At 46.3% G+C, this 10,000-nt stretch overlaps 1 protein-coding gene across 1 annotated transcript in view; it reads left to right on the forward strand.

Moving 5' to 3' along the window:
* Nucleotides 1-6,591: 6,591 nt before the first annotated feature.
* LOC139573258 (ictacalcin-like) overlaps nt 6,592-10,000 on the forward strand; it is a 3,488-nt gene continuing 79 nt past the window's right edge. Inside the window, exons 1-3 of the mRNA XM_071396514.1 lie at nt 6,592-6,919; nt 9,238-9,380; nt 9,637-10,000. The exon at nt 9,637-10,000 is cut by the window's right edge and continues 79 nt beyond it. Coding sequence (XP_071252615.1) covers nt 9,243-9,380; nt 9,637-9,777 — 279 coding nt within the window. The 5' untranslated portion in view covers nt 6,592-6,919; nt 9,238-9,242 and the 3' untranslated portion in view covers nt 9,778-10,000. The remainder of the gene's footprint in view (nt 6,920-9,237; nt 9,381-9,636) is intronic.

Here is a 10,000-nt window from a genome sequence, read left to right on the forward strand (position 1 = left end):
GAGCAGAGAGTGGAGAGTGGAGAAGAGACTGGAGTGGAGAGTGGAGAAGAGACTGGAGTGGAGAGTGGAGAAGAGACTGGAGCAGAGAGTGGAGAAGAGACTGGAGCATAGAGTGGAGAGTGGAGAAGAGACTGGAGTGCAGAGTGGAGAAGACACTGGAGTGGAGAGAAACAGAACTCTCATCTGTCTTTCATTTAGCTGAAGACATGTTCCCATTTCACTCAGATTCTTCAATTTGTAATTTAGCCTCTTCATCTGAATAAACCCCTGGTTGACTCTGAACACACACACACACACACACACACACACACACACACACACACACACACACACACACACACACACACACACACACACACACACACACACACACACACACACACACACACACACACGGATCCCATGGATTTCTCCACTTTATGGGTGATACTGTATTACAGTATTCCACTACTGCTACTGTTACACTCCCTGGCAGCCCAGAAGGGTCCCATCCTGGAATTCAAATCCTCGCTGTTTCATGTTTAAACATCAACCAGTCTCAACCCCAAATCACATGAACGGCCTGAATGCGTGTGTGTGTTTCTGTGTGTCTGCTTGCATGTGTGTGTGTGTGTGTGTGTGTGTGTGTGTGTGTGTGTGTGTGTGTGTGTGTGTGTGTGTGTGTGTGTGTGTGTGTGTGTGTGTGTGTGTGTGTGTGTGTGTGTGTGTGTGTGTGTGTGTGTGTGTGTGTGTGTGTGTGTGTGTGTGTGTGAGTCCTAAAGCCTAAAGTAAAATCTCTTCTAAACGTTCCAGAAAACAGGACTCAGTCTCTGTCAGATGTTGCTACTGTTATGTTTGTTGTGTTGTCTTATTCACATCAAAGCCTTTGTGTTTCTGAATGTGAAGTCATCAAGATATAAAACAATAGCCGCCCTGGGGGCACACACACACACACACACACATACCCACTCACACACACACAGAGAAATTCTATTGCAGTGAGTCACCAACTTTGTTACACAATGACACAAACTTAACTGAGTTTATTCTCCTGACTCCACCCACTGCCCCACCCCTCTCCTTCCTTCCTTCTCTCTCTCTCTCTCATTTTCTCTCTCTCTATCTCTCTTTCTCTCTCTGTCTCTGTCTCTCTCTCTCTCTCTCTCTCTCTCTCTATGTCTCTCTCTCTCTCTCTCTTTATCTCTTTCTATATCTCTCTATCTCTCTCGCTCTCTCTCTCTCTCTCTCTCTCTCTTTATCTCTTTCTATATCTCTCTTTCTCTCTCTGTCTCTCTCTCTCTATATCGCTCTTTCTCTCATGTGATATTAGTCTGACTGCTATTACACACTTGCAGACACGCATACTCACTCACCCACACCCACACACACACACACACACATACACACACACACACACACACACACACACACACACACACACACACACACACACACACACACACACACACACACACACACACACACACACACACACACACACACACACACACACACACACACACACACAAGACTGATAGATGTAGAACTACAGTGGTACTAAATGACCAGCAGTATCTTGCCTTGTTGCCTCTCTAGTGTAAAGTCTTGTGTGTGGTGTGTTTCCCATGAGATAAAGGATAAATAAGCAGTGCTTGACTTGGGCAGGAGCTCACCGAAGCTGAGTACCAGCACCTCACCGAAGCTGAGTACCAGCACCTCAAGTTCTTTACTGCTTGAGCTCCTGTTCCTCTTATAGAATATTAGCTCAAAAGTATTGTGGAGCTCCTGCATCTAAAAAATAAACAGTACCGCCAACCAAAATGATTACCGGAACCAATTTCAGTCCATGTCAAGCACCGTAAATAAGTGTGTATGATGCCTCTGCTCACAGGGTGTTGTGTGTGATGCCTCTGCTCACAGGGTGTTGTGTGTGATGCCTCTGTTCACAGGGTGTTGTGTGTGTCTGTCTGTGTTTGTATGTATGTGTAGTTTCACAGAGCATGTCACCTGAAGTCTGATTTTCTACTTTAGAATAGTAATGTTCACAGTAACCCTGAGGGGTCTATGGAGCCAGTCAGCCAGTAAGGTAGCCCTACAGGTACGTTTTGCCAGTTTGGAGAAGCTTGGACAGTTTGGAGAAGCTTGGACAGCTTGGAGAAGCTTGGTCACTTTGGAGAAGCTTGGTCAGTTTGGAGAAGCTTGGTCAGTTTGGAGAAGCTTGGCCAGTTTGGAGAAGCTTGGACAGATTGGAGAATCTTGGACAGTTTGGAGAAGCTTGGTCAGTTTGGAGAGGCTTGGACAGTTTGGAGAAGCTTGGACAGTTTGGAGAAGCTTGGCTAGTTTGGAGAAGCTTGGACAGTTTGAAGAAGCTTGGACAGTTTGGAGAAGTTTGTACAGTTTGAAAAAGCTTGGACAGTTTGAAAAAGTTTGGCCAGTTTGGAGAAGCTTGGACAGTTTGGAGAAGCTTGGACGGTTTGGAGAATCTTGGCTAGTTTGGAGAAGCTTGGCCAGTTTGGAGAAGTTTGGACAGTTTGGAGAAGCTTGGTCAGTTTGGAGAAGCTTGGCCAGTTTGGAGAAGCTTGGCCAGTTTGGAGAAGCTTGGACAGTGTGGAGAATCTTGGCCAGTTTGGAGAATCTTGGCCAGTTTGGAGAAGTTTGGCCAGTTTGGATAAGCTTGGCCAGTTTGGAGAAGTTAAGACAGTTTGGAGAAGTTTGGACAGTTTGGAGAAGTTTGGTCAGTTTGGAGAAGCTTGGTCAGTTTGGAGAAGCTTGGCCAGTTTGGAGAAGCTTGGCCAGTTTGGAGAAGCTTGGTCAGTTTGGAGAAGCTTGGTCAGTTTGGAGAAGTTTTTCCAGTTTGGAGAAGCTTGGCCAGTTTGTAGGAGCTTGGCCAGTTTGGAGAAGCTTGGCCAGTGCGGAGAAGTTTGGCCAGTTTGGATAAGCTTGGCCAGTTTGGAGAAGTTAGGACAGTTTGGAGAAGTTTGGACAGTTTGGAGAAGCTTGGTCAGTTTGGAGAAGCTTGGTCAGTTTGGAGAAGCTTGACCAGTTTGGAGAAGCTTGGCCAGTTTGGAAAAGCTTGGTCAGTTTGGAGAAGCTTGGTTAGTTTGGAGAAGCTTGGACAGTTTGGAGAAGTTTGGACAATTTGAAGAAGTTTGGCCAGTTTGGAGAAGCTTGGACAGTTTGGAGAAGCTTGTCCAGTTTGGAGAAGTTTGGCCAGTTTGGAGAAGATTGGACAGTTTGGAGAAGCTTGGACAGTTTGGAGAAGCTTGGTCACTTTGGAGAAGCTTGGTCAGTTTGGAGAAGCTTGGTCAGTTTTGAGAAGCTTGGCCAGTTTGGAGAAGCTTGGACAGATTGGAGAATCTTGGACAGTTTGGAGAAGCTTGGTCAGTTTGGAGAGGCTTGGACAGTTTGGAGAAGCTTGGACAGTTTGGAGAAGCTTGGCTAGTTTGGAGAAGCTTGGACAGTTTGAAGAAGCTTGGACAGTTTGGAGAAGTTTGTACAGTTTGAAAAAGCTTGGACAGTTTGAAGAAGTTTGGCCAGTTTGGAGAAGCTTGGACAGTTTGGAGAAGCTTGGACGGTTTGGAGAATCTTGGCTAGTTTGGAGAAGCTTGGCCAGTTTGGAGAAGTTTGGACAGTTTGGAGAAGCTTGGTCAGTTTGGAGAAGCTTGGCCAGTTTGGAGAAGCTTGGCCAGTTTGGAGAAGCTTGGACAGTGTGGAGAATCTTGGCCAGTTTGGAGAATCTTGGCCAGTTTGGAGAAGTTTGGCCAGTTTGGATAAGCTTGGCCAGTTTGGAGAAGTTAAGACAGTTTGGAGAAGTTTGGACAGTTTGGAGAAGTTTGGTCAGTTTGGAGAAGCTTGGTCAGTTTGGAGAAGCTTGGCCAGTTTGGAGAAGCTTGGCCAGTTTGGAGAAGCTTGGTCAGTTTGGAGAAGCTTGGTCAGTTTGGAGAAGTTTTTCCAGTTTGGAGAAGCTTGGCCAGTTTGTAGGAGCTTGGCCAGTTTGGAGAAGCTTGGCCAGTGCGGAGAAGTTTGGCCAGTTTGGATAAGCTTGGCCAGTTTGGAGAAGTTAGGACAGTTTGGAGAAGTTTGGACAGTTTGGAGAAGCTTGGTCAGTTTGGAGAAGCTTGGTCAGTTTGGAGAAGCTTGACCAGTTTGGAGAAGCTTGGCCAGTTTGGAAAAGCTTGGTCAGTTTGGAGAAGCTTGGTTAGTTTGGAGAAGCTTGGACAGTTTGGAGAAGTTTGGACAATTTGAAGAAGTTTGGCCAGTTTGGAGAAGCTTGGACAGTTTGGAGAAGCTTGTCCAGTTTGGAGAAGTTTGGCCAGTTTGGAGAAGATTGGACAGTTTGGAGAAGCTTGGACAGTTTGGAGAAGCTTGGTCACTTTGGAGAAGCTTGGTCAGTTTGGAGAAGCTTGGTCAGTTTTGAGAAGCTTGGCCAGTTTGGAGAAGCTTGGACAGATTGGAGAATCTTGGACAGTTTGGAGAAGCTTGGTCAGTTTGGAGAGGCTTGGACAGTTTGGAGAAGCTTGGACAGTTTGGAGAAGCTTGGCTAGTTTGGAGAAGCTTGGACAGTTTGAAGAAGCTTGGACAGTTTGGAGAAGTTTGTACAGTTTGAAAAAGCTTGGACAGTTTGAAGAAGTTTGGCCAGTTTGGAGAAGCTTGGACAGTTTGGAGAAGCTTGGACGGTTTGGAGAAGCTTGGCTAGTTTGGAGAAGCTTGGCCAGTTTGGAGAAGCTTGGCCAGTTTGGAGAAGTTTGGACAGTTTGGAGAAGCTTGGTCAGTTTGGAGAAGCTTGGTCAGTTTGGAGAAGCTTGGCCAGTTTGGAGAAGCTTGGCCAGTTTGGAGTAGCTTGGACAGTTTGGAGAATCTTGGCCAGTTTGGAGAATCTTGGCCAGTTTGGAGAAACTTGGCCAGTTTGGATAAGCTTGGCCAGTTTGGAGAAGTTAGGACAGTTTGGAGAAGTTTGGACAGTTTGGAGAAGTTTGGTCAGTTTGGAGAAGCTTGGTCAGTTTGGAGAAGCTTGGCCAGTTTGGAGAAGCTTTGCCAGTTTGGAGAAGCTTGGTCAGTTTGGAGAAGCTTGGTCAGTTTGGAGAAGTTTTTCCAGTTTGGAGAAGCTTGGCCAGTTTGGAGAAGTTAGGACAGTTTGGAGAAGTTTGGACAGTTTGGAGAAGTTTGGTCAGTTTGGAGAAGCTTGGTCAGTTTGGAGAAGCTTGGCCAGTTTGGAGAAGCTTGGCCAGTTTGGAGAAGCTTGGTCAGTTTGGAGAAGCTTGGTCAGTTTGGAGAAGTTTTTCCAGTTTGGAGAAGCTTGGCCAGTTTGGAGGAGCTTGGCCAGTTTGGAGAAGCTTGGCCAGTACGGAGAAGTTTGGCCAGTTTGGAGAAGCTTGGTCAGTTTGGAGAAGCTTGGTCAGTTTGGAGAAGCTTGACCAGTTTGGAGAAGCTTGGCCAGTTTGGAAAAGCTTGGTCAGTTTGGAGAAGCTTGGTTAGTTTGGAGAAGTTTTGCCAGTTTGGAGAAGCTTGGCCAGTTTGGAGAAGCTTGGTCAGTTTGGATAAGCTTGGTCAGTTTGGAGAAGCTTGGCCAGTTTGGAGAAGCTTGGTCAGATTGGAGAAGCTTGGTCAGTTTGGAGAAGCTTGGCCAGTTTGGAGAAGCTTGGCCAGTTTGGAGAAGCTTGGACAGTTTGGAGAAGCTTGGACAGATTGGAGAAGTTTGGCCAGTTTGGAGAAGTTTGGACAGTTTGGAGAAGTTTGGACAGTCTGGAGAAGTTTGGACAGTTTGGAGAAGCTTGGACAGTTTGGAGAAGTTTTGCCAGTTTGGAGAAGCTTGGACTGTTTGGAGAACTTTGGCCAGTTTGGAGAAGCTTGGCCAGTTTGGAGAAGCTTGGCCAGTTTGGAGAAGCTTGGTCAGTTTGGAGAAGTTTGGTCAGTTTGGAGAAGTTTGGTCAGTTTGGAGAAGCTTGGTCAGTTTGGAGAAGCTTGGCCATTTTGGAGAAGCTTGGTCAGTTTGGAGAAGCTTGTCCAGTTTGGAGAAGCTTGGCCAGTTTGGAGAAGCTTGGCCAGTTTGGAGAAGCTTGGCCAGTTTGGAGAAGCTTGGACAGTTTGGAGAAGCTTGGCCAGTTTGGAGAAGCTTGGACAGTTTGGAGAAGCTTGGTCAGTTTGGAGAAGCTTGTCCAGTTTGGAGAAGCTTGGACAGTTTGGAGAAGCTTGGCCAGTTTGGAGAAGCTTGGCCAGTTTGGAGAAGCTTGGACAGTTTGGAGAATCTTGGACAGTTTGGAGAAACTTGGCCAGTTTGGAGAAGCTTGGACAGTTTGGAGAAGCTTGGACAGTTTGGAGAAGCTTGGCCAGTTTGGAGAGGCTTGGACAGTTTGTAGAAGCTTGGCCAGTTTGGAGAAGCTTGGAAAGTTTGGAGAATCTTGGACAGTTTGGAGAAGCTTGGCCAGTTTGGAGAAGCTTGGACAGTTTGGAGAAGCTTGGACAGTTTGGAGAAGCTTGGCCAGTTTGGAGAAGCTTGGACAGTTTGGAGAAGCTTGGCCAGTTTGGAGAATGCTGCAGTGTTACTACATTCTTCTTAACATTCTTCTTAACTGAAAAGTTGTTGGATGAATAACTACAGTCAGAATAAGAGGTATTCACTCTCATTCAAAGACATTAGACATATGCAGGGATTTCTCCTCTCTGATGTTGTTTGGTTACTATGGTGATACAGTCATGTGAAGTAATTATTAACTTTAGAAAATATATATGCCTAGTATAATTTGTTCAGTCACTAGTTCACATGAAGAAGGGAACAGGACATTGCAGTTTCCATTTCCCTCAGATAAAGAGGGAAAGGGAGAGGAAAGGGGAGGGGAGAGTGGGGTGTGGTAATCACTGTTTAAAACCAACAGCCCATCTCTCTCTTCCTCACTTCATCGCTCTCTCTTTCTCTGACTGTCCAACTCCTCGCACAACTTCGGTGAGTGAAAACTTAACCTAGTAAAACGTGTACCATAGTGCCTCGCTGCTAAAATGCTTCAGTTTGTTTTAGTTGTGTGTGTCTCTGATATGTTAGATGTGCCAAATTATACATTCTCATTGGGTGGTTTACAACATTTATTTGCAATTGTGTGTAGTTTAATGTTCTATAGTGATTAATACTTGACTGCAAAAGTTTGAATGACTTCAGGGTGTGCTTTGCAACAGTTAGTAAGCGCCTGTCTGCACTGTTTGTGATCTTGAGCCAAGCTCTGTGGAGGGCGTAACTCTGTCTGCCTGTCCATTCTAACATGTGTGGGTGCTACTCAGAGCACTACGCAGTTCAGATGAAAGAATCTCTCTTCTCTTCCTCCTCCTCCTCTCTCTCTCTTTTCCTCCCTCAATTCTTCCATAGTGCAGAACACTACCTCTTTCTATCCTCCACCCCCCCTCTCTCTCGCTCTCTCTTTCCTTCACTCTGTCCTTACCATAAACTCTCTCTCCCCTCGCTCTGACCATTCTGTCAGTAGAGTGTGTTTCTAGTTATCAGATGGGCAGTCAGAGGGGTAGTAAGAAGGTGTGTCTGGTTGGCTGCCTGATCAGTGGAGTCCACCACAGTGACTCAGAGAGAGATGAGTGGAGTCCACCATAGTGACTCAGAGAGAGATCAGTGGAGTCCACCACAGTGACTCAGAGAGAGATCAGTGGAGTCCACCACAGTGACTCAGAGAGAGATGAGTGGAGTCCACCACAGTGACTCAGAGAGAGATCAGTGGAGTCCACCACAGTGACTCAGAGAGAGATGAGTGGAGTCCACCACAGTGACTCAGAGAGAGATCAGTGGAGTCCACCACAGTGACTCAGAGAGAGATGAGTGGAGTCCACCACAGTGACTCAGAGAGAGATCAGTGGAGTCCACCACAGTGACTCAGAGAGAGATGAGTGGAGTCCACCATAGTGACTCAGAGAGAGATCAGTGGAGTCCACCACAGTGACTCAGAGAGAGATCAGTGGAGTCCACCACAGTGACTCAGAGAGAGATGAGTGGAGTCCACCACAGTGACTCAGAGAGAGATCAGTGGAGTCCACCACAGTGACTCAGAGAGAGATGAGTGGAGTCCACCACAGTGACTCAGAGAGAGATGAGTGGAGTCCACCACAGTGACTCAGAGAGAGATCAGTGGAGTCCACCACAGTGACTCAGAGAGAGATGAGTGGAGTCCACCACAGTGACTGGGATTGTTCCTTACAACTATAATGTTGTGCTTTCATGTTCGTACTGTATGGTTGCTTCAGCGTCCTAATTTGACCGCACTTACTGCAAGTCACACTGGGGAGGAGGGTCAGCTAAATGAGGGATTTACATTACAGATGCTTCCTTAAACTCAGAAACTAGACTACAGGTAGGCAGAGAAAGAGAGAAGAGAGAGAGCAACCTCCCTACATAGTGGCGAGATATGTTAAGGGACAGAGTGAAGAGACACACCTTAAACAAACTAGATAGAAAGAGGGTGGAGACAGGTGAGGGGTGGGGGAAGTGAGGGGTGGGGGAGGTGCTGGGATTTCTATGTTATTGTTTGCCTGAAATTACCAACGCGCCTTTCTGCCTGCCCACCAATTTCCTCCCATCTGTATTTTTGTCTGTGTGTCTGTCTGTCCCTCTCTCTCTATCTCTCTCTCTATATACTTTCTCTCTTTCTCTCCTTAAAATCCCCCAGAGTTAATGAGAGAGACATGCAAGGGCGTTGGCTAGAGCCATGCCTGTTTGTGTTTAAACAACTCAGCCCCCTCTTCTCTTCCTTTCTCCCCTCCATATCCGCCTCTCTCTCTCTCTTTCTCTCTCCGCCTCTCTCCCTATGTCTCTATCTCTAACCTCTCTCCGCCTCTCTCCCTCTCTAATTGCCTCTGTTGCGTTGCTCTCCATCTCTCCTCCCCCTCTCTTTCTCTTCCTCCCTTTGTGGTAGAGATGTAGAACCTGTTTGCAGTAGTGGGGCGTGGTATGTGTGTAGTTAAGTCCTTGATTTGTGTGCAACAAACGTTAATACTCTTTAAACCCTCTATTCAACCTGAACCTTATGTTTAAACACGATTAAACCAGTGCCAACATGACTTTATTTCCCAGACATATGGAACGTATGACGTATGGAATGGTAACCCGGATGTAAGATAAAAATAGATTTGAATTGATAATACTGTAAAATAATAACCTAAATTTGTACCTCCATTCTCTCTCTCTCTGTCTCTCTCTCTGTCTCTCCCTGTCTCTCTCTCTCTGTCTCTCTCTCTCTCTCTCTCTCTCTCTCTCTCTCTCTCTCATAGTCACCATGTCACAGGTCCAGCAGGCTATGGCATTGCTCATCTCAGCCTTCCACAAGTACTCTGGCAAGGAAGGCGACAAGACGACCCTGAGCAAGGGAGAACTCAAAGATCTGCTCAACGCAGAGCTTGGAGAGATCATGGGGGTGAGTGGATCCTAGGAACAGTTCAGTTCAATCATGCTTTATCAGCAGCACGACCAAATACAATACTGCTAAAGACAGACACTACTGAAATATTGAATTGCTTGGAACATCACAAACACATGACCTGAATCATCCAATAGAATAAATTAATCTCTCACACCTTTATAAACAAATAACAACTGTATGGATTCTAGTTTTAACTGCTGAAATCAAAGTCTCACCCATTACCTCTCTCTCTCTCTGATCATTATAACAGAAAAACACTGACCAGGCAAAGGTTGACAAGATCTTCAAAGATCTGGACGCAAACGCAGATGGCAGTGTGGACTTCCAGGAGTACGTCACACTGGTGGCCTGCCTCACCATGATGTGCAATGAGTTCTTCAAAAAGAAGTGAAACAGCTCCCCCTGCCCACTCTCCACAGAACAGCAGCTCTTGCTCCATGAGTGAATTCATGATAAGATAAGCAAGATCCTCAATGCAGGTTCAGAGGGTCAGAGATGCAGGTTTACACACATACACAGAAAAAGGGTTGGGTTAGTTATACACACCACACATAGACAGACAGGTGAAGGACACAGACACTGACCTGAACACATGCAGACATATAGGCTACAAT

This window comes from Salvelinus alpinus, chromosome 4, assembly GCF_045679555.1.
Source record: "Salvelinus alpinus chromosome 4, SLU_Salpinus.1, whole genome shotgun sequence".
Lineage (NCBI taxonomy): Eukaryota > Metazoa > Chordata > Actinopteri > Salmoniformes > Salmonidae > Salvelinus > Salvelinus alpinus.